Source organism: Lycium ferocissimum, chromosome 5 (genome assembly GCF_029784015.1).
Source record: "Lycium ferocissimum isolate CSIRO_LF1 chromosome 5, AGI_CSIRO_Lferr_CH_V1, whole genome shotgun sequence".
In the NCBI taxonomy this organism is placed as follows: Eukaryota; Viridiplantae; Streptophyta; class Magnoliopsida; order Solanales; family Solanaceae; genus Lycium; species Lycium ferocissimum.
In genome coordinates this window covers 36,449,797-36,473,953 of record NC_081346.1, presented here as the reverse complement: position 1 = coordinate 36,473,953, position 24,157 = coordinate 36,449,797, and the positions used below count along the sequence as shown (strand labels likewise).

General features: G+C 39.9%; 1 protein-coding gene and 1 long non-coding RNA gene across 2 annotated transcripts; both read left to right on the top strand.

The window, feature by feature from the left end:
• The first annotated feature begins 9,918 nt into the window (after positions 1 to 9,918).
• LOC132056783 (uncharacterized) lies at positions 9,919 to 22,301 on the top strand. The gene is made up of 2 exons (XM_059449133.1): positions 9,919 to 10,768; positions 21,461 to 22,301. The coding sequence occupies exons 1-2, from the start codon at positions 10,020 to 10,022 to the stop codon at positions 22,113 to 22,115; spliced, it is 1,404 nt and encodes a 467-aa protein (XP_059305116.1). The 5' UTR covers positions 9,919 to 10,019; the 3' UTR covers positions 22,116 to 22,301.
• Positions 10,775 to 21,454, top strand: LOC132056784 (uncharacterized). Its single transcript, XR_009414941.1, has 3 exons — positions 10,775 to 12,653; positions 18,622 to 19,349; positions 20,607 to 21,454. It is a non-coding gene; the product is annotated as an uncharacterized LOC132056784 (long non-coding RNA).
• Positions 22,302 to 24,157: the final 1,856 nt, after the last annotated feature.

Here is a 24,157-nt window from a genome sequence, read left to right as displayed (position 1 = left end):
AAAAAAATATATATATATATATATATATACACACAAAAAAAAATATCTCAAAAATGGCACCTCTGGAAGAGTGGAGTGCTCCTGTAAATCTACTGAGTAAACTCCTACGGGTCTACACCGTCTCTTTGTCTACCTGTGAGCATGAACACAGCGTCCAAAAAGGAAAAGGACGTTAGTACGAAAAATGTACTGAGTATGTAAGGCATGAATAATACCAACATAATAAAGAAATGATGAAACATAAGGCGAAGATATAACCTGCTTAGCTTTTAATGGAAAATACACATTATGCATATCAAATATACCATCATCGTTAACCTGCGTCCGGGTAACTATCACACGCCGCCCACTAGTGGTGTCATGTCCGGCCACATAGGCACGGTGTAATCGTAAGCCGCCCGCCTTAGCGGTGTCATGTCCGGCCAACTGGGCACGGTGTAATCGTAAGCCGCCCGCCTTAGCGGTGTCATGTCCGGCCAACTGGGCATGGTGTAATCATAAGCTGCCCGCCTTAGCGGTGTCATGTCCGGCCAACTAGGTACGGTGTAATCATAAGTCGTCCGCCTTAGCGGTGTCATACCCCGCCATCTAGGCACGGTGTAATCTCATCATCATGTACTTATCATAAAGCATGCATTAGAAATCAATTAAAGCTACAACTCTATCGGGGTGACGTAAGGTCGAGAACCCCCGATTCCATTATGGAGTAGTCATGATCATCATGCCTCACCTTGAAGGAACTAGCATTATAAGGTGAGGGTGTCAACAATGAATAGCATCAGGGAATCATGTCAAGATCTTTAGCATCATAATAGCATCATATCATTATCAAGGAACATATCTCATCTCTATCTCGTGGGAAACTATTAATACTCTTTAGCTTTCATCTTTTGGAATGTAAGAAGGTCATGGAAATTACCGGGAATAAATCACCATATATATAAGAATCATGCCTTTGGAAAATAAGGGACTAGCCTCACATACCTTTTTATCTCTTCAACTCTGTCGTCTAATTACGTGCCTCTCAAGCTTGCGATTCTACCTTCAAGGGAATTCGTACTAAGATTAGATAATTGAAGACATACTTAAGCTTAAGCTAGAGCGACTAAGAGTTAACGAAAATTGGGTAATATCCCCATTGTTGCAACCACTTTCTCCAACTGTAACAATTCCTAACCATCAACGACAACACCCACAATATCCTAATCAATAATCTCTTTAAGCTAAGCATTATTCAATTCTCACAATTCCCATTCAAGGGTATCCATAACCATAATTATAATACAACATCATATTTATTCCTCACATAACATTTCCTCAACGTCATTAGCATTATCTATAACGAGATTATATTCATCTCATACTAAGAATCATGATTCACATTAACTTACTACCCAACATACCATTATTTCCATATTTAAGCTCATATTCCACTTTCTTCCATAATCTAAGTCTTTTAACCACTCAATATTCTCAATAACATGAAATAAACATAAAACTCACCTTAATCACTTAGGAACAAGCCTTGAGTCAATCTACTCCATTAGAATGAAATCCCCCACTTGAATACCAAAGAAATTCTTACTCTTCACAAACCCTAATAGGCTTCCTAGTACATGAATCTCTTAATCTTTGTCTTTGATCTTGGTTTCTTGTTATAGATTTGTTGTAGAAATAAAGGGAGGGTTTTGGAGAGTTCTAGAGAGATGTAGGATTTTTTTTAGGAGAATAATGGAATAACAACGTGGGATCTTGTATTTATAATCAGGGCTGGAAAATTCCGGATCCGCGAGTCGACGAGCAGGGTCGACGGTCATCGACATGTCGACAGTCCATCGACATACCCATCGAACTGCCGCTTGAGATGCCTGATTGCAGAACCCTGTCGATGGTGCCAGATGATGGCTCGTCGACGTCTTGACTAGCCGACGCTGACTGATTTCAGCAGTTTTTTTGAACTGCTCCGTTTTGCTCTGATTCGATTCGTTTCACTTCTAGTTCCCTCGTAATGTCAACAATGCATACTTATACTCCTGTACACATATAAGGTAAAATATCTCATGTCCAAAACTCTGGTGCGAATTACCGAACCAAAGGTACACACCGCCAATAAGCCAAAATCTCCTTGCAACAAAACGGAAGGTGTAACATTCTTCCCCCCTTAAGAACATTCGTCCCCGAATGTTAAATTCTCGGGGGTTCTACAAAATTTTTGCCAGAGTTTCCCCTGTAATATAGCACTACCATCCTGTCGCAACAACCCATAATAACAACACCTCACAGGGCTACAACACAATGGTAAGAAAATAGGGCCACACACGACCAAAAGCATTAAAAGAAGCATTACATACCTTACGATAATGGTGTCTCATCTTGAACTTCTTCCGGGGGTGGAAACAGTTGCGGATATTTGGATTTCATCTTTTCTTCTGCTTCCCAAGTCATTTCTTCTCGGTTATTATTTCTCCACAAGACCTTAACCGAGGCTACCTCTTTATTTCTAAGCTTCCGTACTTGCCGATCTAATATGGCTATAGGCACCTCTTCATAAGCCAACTTTTCTGTAACTTGAATATCATTAACTGGCACGATTCTAGCTGGATCTCCAACACATTTGCGGAGCATTGACACATGAAAGACTGGGTGGACTGATTCAAGCTCTGGAGGTAAATCCAGTTCATAAGCTACTTGGCCCACCTTATGTACAATTTTATAAGGCCCAATATACCGGGGACTAAGTTTGCCCTTCTTGCCAAATCTCATCACACCTTTCATCGGTGACACTTTTAGAAATACCCAATCATTAACTTGAAATTCCAAGTCTCGCCGACGGTTGTCCGCATAAGATTTCTGGCGACTTTGGGCTGTCAATAATCGATTTCGGATAACCTTGATCATCGCTTATTGAATCAGCTCCGGACCTATTAGTTGTACCTCTCCTACTTCAAACCATCCAATTGGGGATCTACACTTTTTTCCATACAGAGCTTTATATGGAGCCATCTGGATCTTTGGAATGATAACTGTTGTTGTATCCAAACTGGATTAGGGGTAAGTGATCATCCCAATTACCTCCGAAATCTTGCACACATGCCCATAATATATCTTTCAAGGCCTGAATAGTGCGTTCGGCTTGCCCATCAGTTTATGGATGAAACACTGTGCTAAGCCTTACTTGAGTACCCAAACCTTCTTGTAAAGACTTCCAGAATTTAGCTGTAAATTGTGCCCCTCTATCTGTGATAATAGATACCGGGACACCATGAAGTCGCACAATCTCTTTAAGATACAACCTTGCATAATCTTCTGCTGAATATGTGGTTCTAACTGGAAGAAAATGAGCTGTTTTTGTCAGTCTGTCCACGATCACCCATATAAAATCATACTTGCGTCTGGAACGAGGCAAACCTATAATGAAATCCATATTAATCACTTCCCATTTCCAGGCTGGAATTTCCATGACTTGTAACAATCCTCCTGGCTTTTGATTCTCAATTTTCACTTATTGGCAATTTGGACATTGAGCTACAAATTCTGCTATGTCCTTCTTCATTCCATCCCACCAATATATTTGCTTAAGATCGTGATACATCTTTGTCGCCCCTGGGTGAATAGAATACCGGGAATAATGAGCTTCTTCCAGAATCTGACGACATAGTCCTGCAACATTTGGAACACATAGCCTATGTCGGTACCTAAGAACTCCTTCTGTAGAAATTTCAAAGGACGACTTCTCTTTTTCAGGAAGTTTATCTCTATAGTAACTCAACTGAGGGTCTTCATATTGGCGCTCTCACCTCCATATCTAAGGACAAAACAGTTGGGTCGCGAATACCAATTTTTGCATTGCCTGAATCAATTAGACGAACTCCGAGACTAGCTAGCTGGTGAAGCTCACGGATTAATTCTTTCTTCTCCGGAGGGGCATCACATAGACTACCCATTGATTTGCGGCTAAGTGCATTAGCTACTACATTCGCCTTTTCGGGGTGATATAAAATACTCACATCGTAATCCTTTAATAATTCTAACTATCGCCTCTGTCGTAGATTTAAGTCCTTCTGCTTGAAAATATATTGAAGAATCTTGTGATTTGTATAAATATCAACATGTACGCCATACAAGTAATGTCTCCACATTTTCAGCGCATGAATAACCACGGCCAATTCAAGATCATGGGTCGGATAGTTCTTTTCATGTTTTCGCAACTGCCGGGAAGCATAGGCAATGACTTTACCGTGCTGCATCAACACGCAGCCTAACCCAACACCAGAGGCATCACAATACACAACATAACCATCGGGTCCTTTCCGGGGAGTGTCGAACCGGGGGCCGGAAGTTAATCTATCCTTCAATTCCTGGAAACTGCGTTCACAAGCATCGGTCTACTGAAATTTTGCCGATTTCTGTGTTAGCTTCGTTAATGGTGCTGAAATGGAAGAAATCCTTCCACAAACCTCCTATAATAGCCTGCTAATCCTAAGAAGCTACGGACTTCTGTTGGCGTTGTAGGCCTTGACCAAGTCTTCACAGCCTCAATTTTCTGAGTATCGCCCCAAAAACCATCAACTGAAATGATATGGCCCAGAAAAGCTACAGAAGTCAACCAAAACTCACATTTCAAAAATTTAGCATACAATTCTCGAGCCCGAAGAATCCCAAGAATAGTACGCAAGTGATCTGCATGCTCTGCTTCTGATCGAGAATATACCAGAATGTCGTCGATAAACACGATCACAAATAAATCTAAGAAGGGTCTGAACACGTTATTCATCAAATTCATAAACACCGCCGGAGCATTAGTCAACCCAAATGACATTACCCGGAATTTATAATGGCCGTATATAGTTCTGAAAGCCTTCTTGGGAATATCTTCTTCTCTAACTCTCACTTAGTGATACCCCGATCTCAAATCAATTTTGGAAAACCACTTAGCACCCTGTAACTGATCAAACAAATCATCGATTCTTGGAAGCGGATATTTATTCTTTATCGTCACCTTATTCAGCTGCCTATAATCAATGCACATCCGTAGGGAACCATCTTTCTTTCTCACAAATAGGACGGGTGCTCCCCACGGTGATGAACTGGGCCTGATAAATCCTTTCTCAAGCAAATCTTTCAATTGCGCCTTCAGCTCTTTCAACTCTGCAGGAGCCATTCGGTAAGGAGGAATAGATATAGGCTTGGTGTCCGACAACACATCAATAGCAAAATCAATATCTCTTTTCGGAAGAAGGCCTGGGAGTTCATCTGGAAATACATTCGGAAATTCATTCACTACCGGGATGGATCCAAAGGTCGGCGGCTTTGCTTCGGTGTCATGAACTTGGACTAGGTGATAAATATAGCCTTTAGCTATCATCTTCCTTGCCTTAAGGTAGGAAATAAACCTACCCCTGGGAGACGTTGTATTACCTTTCCATTCAAGCACGGGTTCTCCAGGGAATTGGAATCAGCCTATCTTTGTTCTACAATCCACATTAGCATAACAAGAGGCCAACCAATCCTGCCCATACTCACATCAAAATCTAACATTTCTAGTTCAGTCAAATCAGTTGTAGTCTGGTGATCACATACCACAAGCACACAATTTTTATACACTTGCCTCGCTATTACGGGATTACCAATGAATTGAAATGGAGACTATACTCCCGAGCACTTATATTTCCTTGCTTTAGATTCAGAAACCTGTCAGTTCGGGCCTTTCGAACCTCGGGTGGCAAATAGTAACAAAGAAAAGCATCTACAAATTCCTGCCAAACCGTGGGAGGTGCATTTTCCTTCCTCGAAGATATTCAATTATTATACCATAGGACCGCTACATCCGGAGTCTATAAGATGCCAACTCCACAGACTCAGTATCGGAGGCATGGATGATTCTCAACGTTCTCAACATCTCATCAATAAAACCTTGCCGGTCTTCATCCGGCTTTGACCCAAAAAATTCTGGGGAATTTAAACTGATAAAGTCACGGGCTCTAGCACTAGTCGCCCTATCACCTGGACCCGTACTCTGCCGCTGAGCCTGAGCGGCAACTAGCTGTGTCAATAGCTGAATAGCTTCGGTCATTTGTTGACCCGAAGTACCCGGTGGAGGAACTGGAGGCATAGGAGCCGGAGCTGAAGCCCCCTCTTGTTCTTCTAGAATAGGCGAAGTGTGAGAGGTATTGGATGGAGCCTCATTATGAGATTCACCTTCTTCTACATTCGTTGGTGGCTCCCTTTCCATCCGCCTTTCTGTCGTAGCCCTGCCCTTCTGGGCGGCTGTGGCTTTTCTCTTTACCGGCATCGCTGAAATCATAGCGCACAATTAGGGAGGAGAAAATCTTATAACATGGCTCCATGGCACGATCTAATAAGAAGAAGAATGGTCATTTTTCCTAAATGCCCCGCAGCCTCTTGTTTATAAGTGTGGCGTGCTTCACACCCATAAATGAGACTCTGCTAGACACGGCTCATAGACACACCCTAGGACGGAACTGCTCTGATACCACTTTTGTCACGACCCGACTAGGGGGCCATGACGGGTACCCGGAGCTGACTACTGAGCACCATTCATTATGCTAGTCATCATACTCATCCTAGACACATATAATCTCGCAAACAACATATGCATATATACATAAGCCCTCACGGCTACAAAAAATGATATACAAATGTACAATGTAGTCTTCATGGGACATCTACTACCCACACATATGCATCTACGAGCCTCTACTGGAGTACTAAGACATAAGGACGGGACAGGACCCCGCCGTGCCCAAAATATATATATATATACACAAAATAATATCTCAAAAATGGCACCTCCGGAAGAGTGGAGTGCTCCTGTAAATCTGCTGAGTAAACTCCTACGGGTCTGCACCGTCTCTCTGTCTACCTATGGACATGAACACAGCGTCCAAAAAGGAAAAGGACGTCAGTACGAAAAATGTACTGAGTATGTAAGGCATGAATAATACCAAGATAATAAAGAAATGATGAAACATAAGGCGAAGATATAACCTGCTTAGCTTTTAATGGAAAATACATGTTATGCATATCAGATGCTTATCCTTTCAAAACAAAGTCTGTTTCTGGTACTCGGCTTATATTTTCTCCTCCTAATCCTTTTTCCTACACTGATCCTGTTCCTGATGTTATAGTGCATGACATTCCTCCTCCTCCTCAATCTCCTCTTTCTCCAATTCTACCTGATCTCATTCCTCTTGCCTCACCAATATTGGATGAGGGAATCTCACCACCTTACCACCCCTCACCTCCTTCTCCTCCTAGAAGGACCACTGGAACACACAAAGAACCTTCCTACCTCTCTGATTATGTTTGCAATAGTGTTTACCTTACTAATCTTACTTCTTCTTGTTTTTCTTCCCCTGTCTCTCCTATTTTCAATTCTATTTCTAACATTGTAGAGCCCACTAGTTTTCTTCAAGCTTCATTACACCCAGGTTGGCAGCAGGCTATGGCAAATGAGATTGATGCACTTGAACTCAACCAAACCTGGGAAGTTGTGGAATTACCTAAAGGACAAAAAGCTTTACCTTGTAAATGAGTGTACAAGGTGAAGCACAAGTCAGATGGAAGCATTGAAAGATTGAAGGCTTTAGTGGTAAGGGGAGATATTCAAAGAGAAGGGATTGATTACACAGAAACCTTCTCTCCAGTGGTTAAGATGACCACTACCAGGTCTATTCTAGCTATTGCAGTCAAGAAAAAAGGGGATCTTTTTCAATTAGATATAAATAATGCTTTTTTACATAGAGATCTCAATTAAGTGGTCTATATGTAATTTCCAACAGGCATTAATGCACCTAGTTCTAATCATGTTTGCAGGTTAAGAAAATCCTTGTATGGCTTAAGGCAAGCCTCAAGACAATGGTATGACAGGCTTGCAGCAACCTTAGTTTTTAAAGGCTTTGTTGCAACTTTAAATGATTACTCAGTGTTTATCAAGAAATCATGTGATCTCATTGCCATTGTGGTAGTTTGTGTGGATGATATTATTCTAACAGGAAATGATACTTCAGGAATACAACAATTGAAACAGTTTCTTGATGTAGAATTCAAAGTAAAGGATCTTGGGGATTTACACTATTTTCTTGGTATTGAGATGATTGGGGAAGATCATGGTCTTATTCTTACACAGTGAAAATTCACCATAGAATTACTCTCTAAATTTGATGTTTCTCATCTACCTTTGGTTTCTTCTCCCCTAGATCCTAGTAAAAAAAACTCTCAACTGATTCCACAGAGTTGATTAACGATTCTACTGCTTATCGAAGATTGATTGGGAAACTTAACTATCTCACACATACTAGACCTAATTTTTCCTATGTAGTACAAAATCTAAGTCAATACATGCAACACCCTCGCATGCCTCATTTCACTGCAGCTCTAAGGGTAATTCAGTACTTAAGGAATGGCCCAGGACAAGGATTATTTCGATCGGCTAACCCTTCTTTCTCCATTACAACATTTTGTGATGCTGATTGGGGTGTTTGCCTTGATTCTAGGCGTTCTATCAATGGTTTTTACATTACTTTTGGGGGTTCCCCTCTTTCATGGAAATCAAACAAGCAGGTTTCCATTTCACTTTCCTTAGCTGAAGCTGAGTGTTGATTTATGAGGAGGGTTGTAGCAGACCTTATCTGGCTTAATCACCTATTGCATGACCTTGGTTGTCCTCTTTCACTTCCGATTCCGGTGCACTCCGATATCTAAGCAGCAATTCAGATTGCTCGCAATCCCGTCTTCCGCAAATGTACCAAGCACGTGGAACTAGATTTTCATTTCGTCCGACAACAATATCTTGTCAGTTTGATTTCACTCTCCTTTGTGCAGGCTGCTTCTCAGCTCGCCAATCTTTTCACTAAGACTCTTTTCGGTGTTTCTCATCAATCCTTGCTCGGCAAGTTGGGTCTCAGTTCCCTCCCCTCCAAATTTTGAGGGGGGGGGGGTGTTGAAGATAGCAAGGATTCTACTTCCATTTTAGATGAATCAAACACATAAATGAAGAAGAGTGGGAAATCCCTAAGTTTGAACGAGTTTGGAAAATTGGGAAAGTGTTTAAGTGTGTGTGAAGTGGAGCAAAATAATGGGCCAACTCAGATTTCTGAACATGAGAATTTTGGGCCCAAAATGTCACATGCTTATCACGGCCCAAGCTACATCAACAAGCATCCACCATAAAATATGCTGCATGATTTTCAGCCTTTAGATCAAATTTTCATACAGTTGTACATAGATAAATTAGAAGATTCTATAGTTGTTAGAGTTAGTTACAATGGGAACCGATAGGAAAATAGCAAGTGTATAGATTTATTATTCTTTTCTCTACATAGTTTTGTATAAATAGGTGCACAGTGTGAATGAAATCATCCGGAAATTTTTACATTCTTGTGGTTTTATTCTTTGCTTTCCAACATAAGTCAATGTAATAACTTTTTATTTATTTAAATGAACGTTTCACTTAAATTAGCGTCCATTGCTTTTTCTCATAATTTATTATATTTGAATAGAAATTTTAATTTATATTACATGCAATACACATACGCTAAAGCTAGTAATATTCAAAAGTAAAAGAGGTAATTTTGACCCTTATCCATCAAAAATAAAGTTATGGAAAATTGGAACTACAAAATTTGCGTATTCTGTTTAGCCACGAGAGTTTTTTTTATTTTTTTCCATAAAATTCTGAATAAAACTTCAAAATATTATATGCAAAAGCTATAACCAAACACAACTCCATCTTCGACTCCAGCTTTAGAAATTTCAAATAAAGTGAAAATATTTGATTTGCATAGCCAAGCGTCTAAATTATATGGTAACGAGAGAGTTTTCTACGCAACGGAGTACGGAGGCCGGAGTCTCGCAACGTAACAAAGTTGTTTATTAAAATTTAAAAAAAGAACGTAACAAAGTTAACAAAACCCTGAACCCTAAACTTTGCTCCCTCTCTTCCCTCTTCTCCCTCTTCCTTTCTATAGACTGAATTCCAGTGCAGAGCTGGTATAGCAATGGCGGAGGTGAAAATCTCAGAGATGCGTGACCTAACCCGTATAGAACGCATTGGGGCCCACTCCCATATCAGAGGTCTCGGCCTCGATTCTTCTCTCGAACCCCGCCTCTCCTCCGAAGGCATGGTCGGCCAAACCTCCGCTCGTAAAGCTGCTGGTGTCATTGTTAAGATGGTTCAACATGGTAAGATTGCTGGTCGTGCAGTTCTCCTCGCGGGTCAACCCGGTACTGGCAAGACAGCTATAGCTATGGGCATGGCTAAATCCTTAGGCCAAGAAACCCCTTTCGCTATGCTCGCTGGTAGCGAACTTTATTCCCTCGAGATGTCCAAAACTGAAGCCTTAATGCAGGCTTTTCGTAAAGCCATTGGCGTGCGGATTAAAGAAGAAGCTGAAGTTATTGAAGGTGAGGTTGTGGAAGTGCAGATTGATCGGCCTGCAGTGTCTGGAGCTGCATCGAAGACGGGGAAATTGACGTTGAAGACGACTGATATGGAGACAGTATATGACTTGGGAGGGAAGATGATTGAGGGTTTAGGGAAGGAAAAAATACAGAGTGGGGATGTTATTGCTATTGATAAGGCTTCTGGAAAGATTACTAAACTGGGAAGGTCCTTTTCGAGGTCGAGAGATTATGATGCAATGGGACCACAGACTAAGTTTGTACAATGTCCTGAAGGGGAGTTGCAGAAGCGAAAGGAGATTGTACATTGCGTTACCCTTCATGAAATTGATGTCATTAATAGCAGGTACCATTTTAGTTTGTTTATGTGAAAGAAACGGTTTTGATTTATGTATTGTTGCTTAATTAGTCTGGTTCAAATTCACTGTGTGTTTACTACACCATATAGTTTGTGTTGAAAAAAAAAATACATTTTACACGCGAAAAGGTGATTTTTCAATGCAAGGTTTTATAAGCCCAAATTTGCCGTGGGCAGGGGTGGCGTGATATTGGATAGGGGAACTTGCTTAAGTTTCTGCTCCCTTTTTTCCTCTTTTCTTGGGGCAAAGAAAGTCTCAAAGTTGGCGGAGTAAGTCAGAATATATCTGTAATTTTCACAATTTTCAGTTGGACACGCCAAACAAATAGAATCTGATAAAACGAAGCAGCCTTAGTCATCAACAAGCTATCGGCACCTGGTATATGTCTTAGGTGGAAATACTCCATCATGAAAGCTTGAAAAACCAGCTGGAATTCAGCTTTTGCTGAAGTCTGAAAAAAATCTTTAGAGAACTTACTGAATATATTCTTCTACAATTATCCCTTGGTTCATTGATAACAGCTTGAAGGAGTTGAGACCGCAATGTGGAAGTTGGAAAAATTTCTAGTAGAAGACCAAAACAATAATCTGGTTTAAATATTTAAGCTTGTCTAGTTCAGTCTTGGCGACTATTTGATTTTAACCTCTTCTCAGGTCTTCATAGTGCCTAAGTTAAGGATTCTTGTGCATAGTGGTTGCAAGCTGCAACTCAGTGTCTTATGTACGACGTTAGCTTTGATATTGAGCTATTTTTCTGTAAGATTATGAGCTTTAATCAAGTAGGGACCATGTCGAGCTCTAGTTTGAGCTAGAAAAGAATGTTTCTGAAGCCTTTGAAGTGGGCAAAGAGAGCTATTTTTCTTCTTTTGTATGGTTATACAAGTAGTTGATTATAGAAATAGTAGCAGTCCTCTTCAAATTATTCAAATGGTGTTACAAAATTCAAAATCTTTGACTCCCTGGGTAGATAACCAGACTGCTTTCAATGGAGGGATATAAGGCAAAAATACATTCTACTCGCGAAAAGGTGATTTTTCTATTTGCAATGCAGTTCCAGCAACTTGTTTAAGGTTTTATCTGCTCAAATTTGCTGTGGGTGGTGAGCTTTTTCTGTAAGATTATAGGCTTACATAGCATTTTCCTAGGGGAGCATTGTTAAGATTGAGTCTTTACCGATTGTACTTTGTAAATGAAGTAATGAAAAGGTTTTCCTGTTCCATTTTAGCTGCTTTAGTTTGCGGTGATGTTTGGTATTCTAGCAAGGCTTTTATTTTTCCTTTATTTTGGTGTATTGGGTGTGGTAGTCAAGCTGTGACAGGAGATCTTGTGGTTGCTGTACTGTCACCTTCTTATTTGTCTTTTTCTGGAGATAGATAAATAGTGTTGTGTCAAATGGTTTGTAATTTTCAGTTAGTAGCTCAGTTTTTGACAATAAAAAAGTGTTCTTTCATATTTTTTAAATTTTATCAAGTAAGATAAGTTTTATTAATAACTAGTACCAAGGAGGTACTGCAATAGTTACAAAAGGATGATGAGAGTTACAAACTTACAATTGCTACATCAATTTCCAATACATTCCGGAAAATAAAAAAGATTAACCAAATCCTATATAGCATTGTGCTTGCAGCAAAAGTATACATTCTGTATACATCTATTCTTCACAAGAGAAATGTGCTGTTTGCATCCTTTGAAGCATCTTTTATTTCTTCTCGACCATAGAATTCAAATGATGCTCAAAGGAAGAGTTGCCCATATGTGTTTTCTTCTCTTTCCAACTTCCTGACCTTGCCAGCTAAGCATTAAACTCTTCACCATTTGTGGCATTACCCACTGAAGACCAAAAATATTCAAAAAGAGAACCCATATCAGCCAGGTATTTTTTTTTTGAAACTGGTAATTTTGTATTCCTCAGCATTAAGGGTATGCTGGCCACCTCCAAAAATTTACATTTTACTGAAAGAGAAATACTTACAGTAATCCTAAAAAGTCCACTAACTGAACTTCCTCTTCTACATATTGTTCTTTACACCAAAAACTTAATGAAGTAAAGACCTTCCATTGGATCTTCTGCAATGAACTTTCTCTGCCTTTAAAAATTCTGTCATTTCTTTCCTTCCAAATGTTCCACCAGATGCAGGCAGGAACTGTTTTCCACCAAATCTTCCGACTCTTGCCTCCTCCTTCTTATCCAACAGCTTAGAAGGTCTGTGTGTGTTCAGGCATAGTCCAGTTCACCTTAGCCAAATTAATGAACAATGCCCAGACTTGTGCCGTAACTTTACAATGAAGGAAAAAGGTGATTGTTTGTCTCTAAGGCCTCCTTGCATAATGTGCATCTTGAAGCAATGTTTATTCCTCTTTTTCTGCAGTGCTTCATGAGTCAAGCAGGCTCTCCAAGCTACCAGCCAGGTGAAACACTTCACCTTAGTTGGTGCCACACTCTTCCAAATGGATTTCCAAGGTCCTGGTGTCCTCCCTGAAATTTCAGTCAAACCCTTGTTGTACAATCTGTTCACAGAGAACAGTCCATCTTGATTATGCTTCCATGTCAATTTATCTGGCTCAAAATTAGTTCCTTGAAATCCACCAATTACTGTCAATAGTTCTGCTACCCATGCTATTTCCCAATCATTTAGAAGTCTTCTGAAAACCAAATTCCAGCCTTGGGGAGACCACATCTCCTCTATTGTACTATCTGGATTTGTGCTTATAGAAAATAAGCTAGGAAACAGTAGTTGTAATGTCCCCTGTCCACTCCAATTTTCCTTCCAGAAAAGAATCTTGTCACCCCTACCCACCTTGTAGTTAACATTTGCCTTCAGAGCCAGCCAGAAAGCTCTAATGGTCCTCCATACCCCCACACCATAGGTATTTGTCACCTCATTTGTACACCATTTCCCATTTTGGCTATACTTATGTTGAATTACCTCTTTCCATAGTGCCTGCTCTTCCTGATTATATCTCCATAACCACTTCATGAGTAAGCTTTTATTCTGTAATTTTAGGTTCTTCACCCCCAATCCTCCATGCATTCTGCTTTGTTGAACTAATTCCCAATTTACCAAGTGGAACTTTTTTCCCTCATTGTTTCCTCGCCATAGAAAGTTTCTCCTTAGAGTGTCCAAAGCCTTAACCACCTTGCTTGGTATAGGAAATAAGGACATCACATATGTTGGCAAGGAGTCCAAGACTGAGTTGATTAAGATGAGTCTTCCTCCCAAGGATAGGTATTGAGATTTCCATAGAGCTAGTTTCTTTTCAGTCTTCTCTATGATGCCATCCCAGATTTTCACTGCTTTATGCATTGATCCCAAAGGCATTCCAAGATAAACAGTAGGCAAATTCTCAATCTTGCAATTCAAAATGCTTGCAAGCACTTAGATCTGCTGCACCTCCTTGACTGGGAATATACTGCTCTTCCTCCAGTTGACTTTCAGCCCAGAACATGCTTCAAAAACCACTAGTATCACCCTCAAATGGCAGATCTGTTCCTGATTTGCCTCACAAAAAACTACTGTATCATCAGCATACAGTAGATGGGAGATTTCCATAGCCTCATTAGCCCTATTTCTCACATTAAATCCTCTGATCCAGCTATTTTGAGAAGCAATTCTCATCATGCTGTCCAAGCCTTCCATAGCTATAATGAAAAGGAAAGGGGATAAAGGGTCCCCCTGCCTGAGCCCCTTTCTGCAGGAAAACCCACAGGTTCTCCATTTACTAGAATAGAGAACCTGGTAGTTTTAATGCAGAACTCCATCCACTTTAGCCACCTGCAATCAAACCCCATTTGTCTTAGAGTGTTGATAAGAAAATTCCAGTTCAAATGGTCATAGGCTTTTTCAATATCCAGCTTGCACATCACTCTTGGCTCTTCTCCTCTAAGTCTGGTGTCAATACACTCACTTGCTATTAAAGCAGCATCCATCAGTTGCCTCCCCTTTATGAATGCCATTTGGTGCTTATTGACTAACTTGCTCACCACTCTCTTTAGCCTTTCTGCCAGCACTTTGGAAATTATTTTGTACACACCAGTGATCAAACTAATGGGCCTAAAGTCCCTTAGTTCAGTTGCACCCACCTTCTTTGGGATCAAGGCCACAAAGGTGGCATTGAAACTTTTTCAAACATCTGTTGAGAATGGAAATTCTGAAAAGTCAGCATCAAATCCTCCTTCAAAACATCCCAAAATGCCTGGAAGAAGGCCATTGTGTATCCATCTGGGCCAGGTGCCTTATCAACAACACACAGTTTGATCCCTTCCCATACTTCATCTTCTTCAAATTGCCTTGACATGCATATTTGCTCTTCTCCAGTTATGCTTTGGACACCTTGAATGTTCAAGTTTGGTCTCCATGCTTTTGTCTCACTGTAAAGGTTCTGATAGAATTCTAGAATTGCATTCTGAATATCCATAGGTTCAGAGGAGCTAACTCCATCAACCATTAAAGTGTCAATAGTGTTGAATCTTTTGTGAGCTGTGGCCATCCTGTGAAAATACTTTGTGTTTTTGTCTCCACTTTTGTTCCATTGCACTCTAGATCTTTGTCTCCATGCTATCTCTTCATTTCTAGCCACTTCTTCATACTCCATAGCCAACTGAGCCTTCTGCAATTGCTCATCTTCAGTCAGAGGTCTTTGTTCTTGAATAACTTCTAGGCTGCCAACTTGTTCCAGTATTTTGTCTTTTCTTTCCCTCCAGTTTCCCTTATTCTCCTTGCTCCATTCTTTAAGTTTACCTTTTAACAGGTTTAACTTTGCAGCTAACTTGAAGTCTGGTCTTCCTGTAACATCAAAGGAGCTCCACCATTCCTGCACTTTGCTTCTGAAACCATCCACCTTCAACCACCAATTTTCAAACTTGAAATAAGTTTTCTTAAAGGACCAATCTCCGCATGTTAGCATGATCGGATTATGATCAGATCCCAGGTTTGGCATTACATCCTGTTTGATCTGTAAGAACATTTCATCCCAAAGTGTTGAAAAGAGAAATCTGTCAATCCTAGAGGCAGTTCTGTGATTTGTCCCCCCTCTCCAAGTATAGGACCCCCCAAATAAAGGAGGATCCACTAACTCCACCTCATTGATGCACTCAGAAAATTCCTTCATAGCACCAGATAGCCTGCTACATTCAGTTCTTTCAGATGGGAACCTTGTGACATTAAAGTCACCACAAACCACCCACGGACCCTCACATAAAGCCCTCATAGCACCTATCTCCTCCCACAGTTCCCTCCTTACAATTCTCCCACAATCAGCATACACTGCTGTAATAAACCAGATGAAATCTTGATTTATCTGACACACAATTTACAAGTTAAACTTTGATTCCCATTTTCCACTATTTCCCCTCTCCACTGCCTCTTATCCCATAACACTATAATGCCCCCTCTAGTGCCTAATGACTCAAGCCATACACCCCCCACCCATCTATTTCCCCAGAGTTGTTGTAGATAATTTCCCACTTCCCCACTCAATTTTGTTTCCACCAGAACATAGATATCAGCCCCCCATTGTTGTATTCTACTCCTTACAGTATTCCTTTTACTCTCCATATTCAACCCCCTCACGTTCCAAGAAACTATTTTTATCTTCATTATAAAGGAGTTATTAGTTTCCTCCCCCTACTTCTTGATTCACTCCTTGGTTCCCCATCTTTGTAATTCATATCAAATATCAAATTTCTTAGCTCCCTAGGAACTGTCTCTTTATCAGCATTATGTTCTATTGAGATAACTGAAGTTATCCCTTTTTCTCTCCTTTGGTCAATCTTTGTGAATAAAGCTTCGGCCTCCCTAGAGCAACCTTCAAATGCTGCTCCGAATTCCTGGCTCAACCTCACAATATTACCCTGAACCCACAAGTTCGATCTCATCACTGCTTCCTCTTCACATTCCGAAAAATCTGTTTGTATAGGAGTAGGCTCTCCCCAGAAGAGTTATCTGGTTTGTGTTCCCATGTTCTTCAATTTTCTCTTCATCCTCTTGACTTTCAGTTGGCAAGACCATCTGCCCATCTTCTTCTTCTTCTTCTTCAAACTCTCGGTACTGGTCCATTCCTTTATCTCCTGCATCTTTCCTCCCCGACCCAATATTTAAATTCGCCACTTTCTTGAACCCTAAAACTGGGGGATCTGTGTGAAGTGGTAATATAGAAGAGGAGGGAATTGAAATTGCCTTTTGCATGTTGGTAGAAGCTTCCCAATTGGCAAAGCACTCGAGGAATTTGGATGCCATCTCTTTCAAGTTGTTGAAGTGATTCTTATAGCCATCTACAGTGGAACTATTTGGAGTTTTAAGTTCTGTAGAAGATGCACGTGACCCACCATGTGATTCACTTAAAATTGGTCCCTTTTCAGACTCATATTGGGCCAAACAATTAAATTTATTTGGGCCCAAAATTAAACCCTTGCCAGATCCAACATAAATCTGGCCCTTCTCAGTATTTGAATTTAAACCTACCCCACTTGCCTCTGCAGAATCACCTGCAAAGTCAACAACATCTGTCTTTTCCTTCTGCTTAGCTACTGTATCTGTACTTTTACCCAGTGTCTTTGATATCTGCTGGGTAAAAGAATGTAACACCTCTTTCTCCTCTTCTTCTCCGATAACAACTCTCGCCGGAGATTCCACCCAAACCTGGAGGGTAAAAAGAAATCTGCCTTGCTGCAGGGTGACTTCTTTAGGAACCTCTCTACCATCTCCTTTGACTCTGATTCTAGCCCACTTTAGATGATTCCGGAGTTGAGTCTCTTCCTCTGTTTCCAGCCAGCCTCCACAAAATTCACCAATGACTTTGAAGACTTTTGATGGCCAGAATTGGAGCGGCACACCCACAACCCTAATCCAGACGGAATTTGGCATATTTCCTTTTTCTATGACCCCTGATAAAGAAGACCACCACTGAAGATTGATTTGGGCTCTTTTCCAGTGCCACTCCCCTTTCAGGACTTGCTCAGCTATGCTTTTGGATGGAAATTCAAACAGAAATCGATTTTCTCCCATGGCATAAATATTGAGCCCATGGATCTGTTTCCGAGTGGAAGAAGTCCATCTTCAGTAGGTCATACAAAGTTGGAACTTCCTCATTTACAAAGTAACCAACCAAGCATCTGCCAAGTACCATATTCTGATGACGTGCCATACCTTCCTTTATCTGAATAACCTCTCCCTCTTTAATGCGGAAACCCCAGCCACTTCATTGTTCGACCATTTACAGCTTTTAATTGCTTCTGCATATTGGAACTCTTTGTCCACAAACCTAGGCTTCCTCACATTAAATTTGTCAACAAAGCTATTGATGAATCTGCCAATCTTGTCAGCCAGATAGGTCCAGCCAGCATTAAACGATACTTCGGGTATGATTATCACCGCTCTCCTTCTCCCTCGTAAACTGATAATGCTAATATATCTGCCAAAGCCATTAAAATTCCTGGAGCAAAAAAGGTCTCAGAGAAACTGTCTCTCCTCTTCCATCTTCTCACTACATTGCCTCGTACCTTTGATGCCTCCCTCATGTTCTGGACTATCCATTCCAAAGTCTTCTTGTTCAAAGAAACTCTTCTGATGAAATTTTTACCTCTTTCAGTCCAGTCAAACCAATGTTCTGCTATATTTGAGGATCTAGTAATATCATAAGACTTAAAGCCTACCGCGAAATAAATGCTATCATCCATCTCCTAGAAGGTTGAAAGAAAAGGAAGTAGAGTGAGAGATCCGGTGATCAGAAGGACCACTGGAGTTAGGGACCAGTATCACAAAGCAACTTTATAGCATTGCCTCGGGATAAGTGCCTGGGAGCATTCTGAAAGTTTGCATATGGTGAATAGCAATTTCAGCCAGGTATTGTAAGTTTGTAATAATGCAAAAGAAGATGATTGCAAGATTCCTGTGATCTTTCACAAAAGAGGCACCTGCTACATAATGTATTCCCCTTCTCTGCAATGCATCTTGTATAAGGCAAGCATTATGGACCTATGTTATTCGGACTCTTCAAAAATGTCGACGGGTACGTGTCGGATCCTCCAAAAGTAGTGCATTTTTGGAGGATCCGACACGGGTGGGGCAGCCATTTTGGAGAGTCCCAGCAACCCAAGCATGCAGCTTTAGGAGGAGCTCTCGACCTCCAAAGCAGGTTCAAGTCCATTCAGCTTCCCACTTCCCTGAACTTTTCAGTAATATAGAATAACAACTTTTCATTGAGAATGTACCATCTTGCTATCAACCCAGGCCTGTGAGTCGATTTTGCTATCATATAGAATTACTGGTTCCAAAATATGTAACAGTTGACAAAAAATTCTCCAACTTCCAATAATTTATGGTGTTTTTTTTTTCTTTTTTTTTTTTAAAAGAAAGTAACAGTTGTATGTATTTGACTAAATCAGTACATAGGTTGTACTGAAAACCATATTTACATCATAGCAAAAATCAGGAAACTAGTCCATAAAGTGAAATTCTAACAAGAACCTAGGATTTCTGTTATGGACTTAGTATCCTCTAGGTAGATCGGCTTGCACCAAAAACAAAAAAGCTTAATGCAATTCAGTTTGATCTTCTGTACTTCACTGCTGGTGTCTTCAAAACACCTGGTGTTCCTTTCTTTCCATATTGTCCACCAAATGCAGGCTGGGTTAATCCTACATCTATCTCTGTCTGAGGCTCCTACTCCTGCCTCCTCCCAGCTATAAAGTAACTGAGTAATCCTTTTTGGCATTACCCAAACAATTCCTCTTAGATTGATAAAAATCCTCCATAGCTCGGCTGTAATCCTACAATGTAAAAATAGAGGACTAACTGTCTCAACCTCTTCACCACACAAATAACATTTGGAACAAAGAGAGACTTTCTTTTTTTGAGGTTTTCTTAAGTCAAAACAGCTTCTCTTGCCAACAGCCAAGTGAAACATGCAACTTTGTGAGGCACCTTCACTTTCCATATGTGCTTCCAAGGCCAATGTTGCACTTGTTGGTTCCCTGGATCAAGAATTTGTAAGCTGAGCTCACTTTGTAAATGCCTTTGCTGTCTTCTTGCCACCATAGTTTGTCTGCTCCTTCCTGTGATCCAGTTTTTTGAAAAATTCTGTCAATGTATTGATTTCCCAATCATTGAGGTTTCTTCTAAACTGAGTGTCCCATCCTTGAGCAGTCCAGTTCTCACCTACCTTCTTATCTTGATGTACTGCCAGTCCATGAATCCTTGGAAAGAGTTCCTTTAAACAAGTGTTTCCCAACCATTTCTCCTCCCAGAAAGAAGTGTTTCCACCATTGTTCACTTTAACAGTGGAATGGATCCTCAAGAAAGGCCAAAGATTTCTGATAGATCTCCACAAGCTGACTCCATAAAGGGTGTTCACCTCCTTAGTCATCCAATTGTTATCTTCCCCATATTTTGTTTTGATGATTCTTCCCCAGTAAGGTTGAGGTGTTTGTGAATACCTCCACAGCCATTTGAGTCGTAAAGCTTTGCTCTGTAACTTTAAGTTCCTGATACCTAAGCCACCTTGCTTCTTTCCCAGTATAACATTACACCACTTAACTAAATGGAATACCTTCTTATCTTGGTTACCCTTCCAAAGAAAGTCCCTTCTGATCTTATCAAGTCTTTGGATAACTCCCTCTTCTCAAGCAGCTTCCACCATAAATATAATAGCAGTCATCAATCCAGCAATTCTTATTTATAGCCAATCCAATCGGTACATAGTTGGGTCAACAGGGAAGTTGTCTTTTAATCTGCCACAGCTTAACCAGTTGTCATTCCATAATATAATCTTTTTCACATTCCCAGCTTTTAAAATAATATGTCTTTAAAGTTCACTAAATAGCCTGCAGATGTGTTTCCAGATTTTCATTTTATTAGGCACCATCATAAAATCCGGACACCACTTATTGTCTTTCCCATACTTTATACTCCCTCCGTTCCAATTAATGTGAACCTATTTCCTTTTTAATCCGTTCCAAAAAGAATGACCACTTTCCATATTTGGAAACAATTTACCTTTATGCAATGATTTATAGCCACACAAAATATATGTGCCTCATTTTACACCACAAGTTCAAAAGTCTCTCTCTTTTTCTTAAACTCCGTGCCCAATCAAATAGGTTCACACAAATTGAAGCGAAGGGAGTATTGATAACATCCTTCCAAAAACAACATTCACGTTTGTACTTTGTAGTAACATTTTGCCAAAAGACTGAATGTGGTGTTGTTTTGACTAGGAACTGAGATGACTATTTCTTTCTTGCTAATCCCTTCACTCTTAGTGCACTGTGTTTTCACCTCTTTTCTGCATTATGTTTGGTTGAATTTTGGATTTTGGCATTTTGCCTTAAATAGTAGGTTTTTGGCCTCATAGGCAATGGACTATAACATTTGAAGAGCAGACTGATCTTTTTGTGTGCTAAGATTGCAGAGAGACTACTTTTAAGAAATATTTGTGGTTGTCATTAGTCTTGGATTTCGTATCTTCCCCTTTCCTGTGCCTTTTCTCTGCTTCAATTCAAATTAGTGATGCTACTTGCCGTTGGCAGTTGCATGTCTTTCCTGTTGAGTGTATTTGCAAAACTCATCAGTTTCATGCTTTGAGTTTTAGAGTGGCTTCTGAAAACATCTGACATGTTAAAATAATCTTCTTGTTTCCTATTTCACTAGATTAAATATGTTAATCAGCTCATCTCAATTTCAGAACACAAGGATTTTTAGCACTGTTTACGGGTGATACTGGTGAGATTCGTGCTGAAGTGAGAGAACAAATAGATACCAAGGTTGCAGAGTGGAGGGAGGAAGGAAAGGCAGAGATTGTGCCTGGTTTCCTCTTCATTGACGAAGTACATATGCTTGACATTGAGTGTTTCTCTTTCCTAAACCGAGCTCTGGAGAACGACATGGCACCTATATTGGTTGTTGCTACCAATAGAGGCATTACTACAATCCGTGGAACAAACTACAGATCCCCACATGGGATTCCCATTGACTTTCTTGATCGCCTTCTCATCATCTCTACACAATCTTACAAAGAGGAAGAAATTCGCAAAATCCTGGACATCAGATGCCAAGAGGAGGATGTAGAAATGTCTGAGGATGCAAAAGTTTTGCTGACTAAGATCGGGGTGAATACTTCTTTGAGATATGCCATCCACCTTATCACTTCTGCAGCATTAGCTTGCCAAAAGCGGAAAGGGAAGACTGTGGAAGTGGAAGATATTACTCGAGTCTATAATCTGTTTTATGATGTGAATAGATCCACACAGTACTTGATGGAGTATCAGAGCCAGTACATGTTTAACGAAGTCCCAACAGGGGAGGCTGAAGAAGATGGAACTACTGCAATGGTGTCCTGAAAGCTTCTCGACTTGGGATTCAGGAGATAGCAACTATCCTAAATTCACAGTTGATGCCATTTTTTGTACAAAGCTAGTGCTGCTTGCAGGATTAACAGTTATGTCTTTCGTATTTATTTCAAGAACCTAGTCTAAGTAGGATTTTGGACATGAAATTTTGTGATATTTGAAGAAAGTCCTTTTTTATATTGTTCATCATTTTCAGTTATTCATTACATTTTCAAAAACATCCAATTCAGACGAACAGAGTCGCATTGGCCTGGTCTATTTACATTTCGGAAAGAAATCTCGCGCTGCCCTTTCATTCTCCTCATTTCGTGACATGTGCTGAGTCTCTGTATTTGTGTGGACATCTGCTTTCCACTTCCACTTCCATTTTCCATACTCATCTCTGCATTTTCTTGCATTGCTCTATAGTGCTGCTTTGCTGCTAAAGTTTGGGGTTTCTTACTTTTCTCACGGACACTTCTCTAAGAGGTCTCAACGTCTGCAGATCTGAGAGGGTCGCAGGTTCATATTTTTGTATGGATTTAGCTTTGTTCGATTTATCCTCCAAGGCTCCATCAATGTTTGTCGCTTTACTATTGAGTACTGAGTCCTAAAGAAGGTACCAGATTTTCTTATGGCCATACTAGAAATTTCTGTGCAGCTTTTCTCGCTTGGCATGTTAAGATTGTCACTACGTAAATAATCAGCTAATAATAGTATTTGTTGATACCTCCATTGACCCTCCAAGAGAGATATAATTCATTTCTAATTGACAAAACACATTCTTCCAAACATTCTTTAATTTTTCGAGAGTTTCAATCACAAATATCAGTTACCAGTTGTTCAAGTAGCTCGCATGGATGTATTATTTTATACTTTCGCCATGCTTAGTTGGTTGTGTGAAATGGATAAAATTAGAAGTCCTGATGAAGCAATATCTGCAGGTGATCTCTCCAATTCCCATGTACAGAATGGGAAAGAAGAAGATGCCAATTGACATAGTCTCCAGTCAGTTAGGTTAGAGTTTGGTCTATGTGTGGAGTTGGTTTTCTCTTAGTATATGGTTTGTCTCGCTTTCTATGTAGTTTTCTTATTTTTATTTTTAATTTTTTTTTAATTTTTTTTTGTGGTTGTTCACATGAAATATAATCTTGGTCTGTATATGTCTTTTTATTAATTAATTTATCTGGTTGACCATGAGAAATAATGAAACATATAATCTTATTGAAACAACATTGTAGGACTTGAAGTTACTAATTAACTAGTAAATTGACTCGCGCTTCGCACGGTAAGACATTTCATTTTGTAAATTAAATTGATATAAAGGAAATTATATATTTAATCTTAGACAAACAGAAATTAAATAAGAGGTCCATAGTTTTGAGGAAGTTGCTTGACATTTTGGTAAAAAGCAGCAAAGCTTATAATTGAAGCACATCAATCGAATTGGATGGGTGCATGTAAATGAACTTAACAAAACATTGTGGATAAACAACAATACTGCTTCAAAACATTGTGGATAAATAACAATACTGATGAAGCATCTTGCTCCAAGTTCAAAGCAAACTTCTAAAAGTTACTAACAAACATCATATTCTAGTCAAATATTCTTCAACGATATTTCATATTCCTAAAAATAAATCAATCACTATACATCAGAGATCTTCAAAAATAGCGAATTCAAGTAGTCCAGTCAGTAATAAATTTTTTTGCTAAGGATAATGAATTGCTGAAGATTAATTGCTGAAGATTAACTTTAAATCTCCTAATGATTTTCTTTCTTGTAATTTGGGTGATTATTACATTAATGACAAAAAAAGGGGATTATGGACTAAATTGGGTAACAAAGAGTGATTGATGATAGTGATGGGTTGGCCTCCTCTCTAGTAATATTCCCTCTAGTATCCTCCAGTGCAAGCTTACATGACTTACACATGTCCACTCTAAATTTAATGGCTAGAATTCAATTAGTCTAGCTGTCACGCCCCAACCTTGGTAAGGCGTGATTGGCACCCGGCACCTTACTGGGGCCGAGCGAACCAAGCTGTAACTTG

Bases quoted from the DNA above. Each gene is read 5' to 3' on its own strand.
- LOC132056783 (XM_059449133.1), top strand. From the start codon at position 10,020: ATGGCGGAGGTGAAAATCTCAGAGATGCGTGACCTAACCCGTATAGAA. The intron at 10,769-21,460 runs GTACCATTTTAG...TCTCAATTTCAG, and splicing joins ATTGATGTCATTAATAGCAG to AACACAAGGATTTTTAGCAC.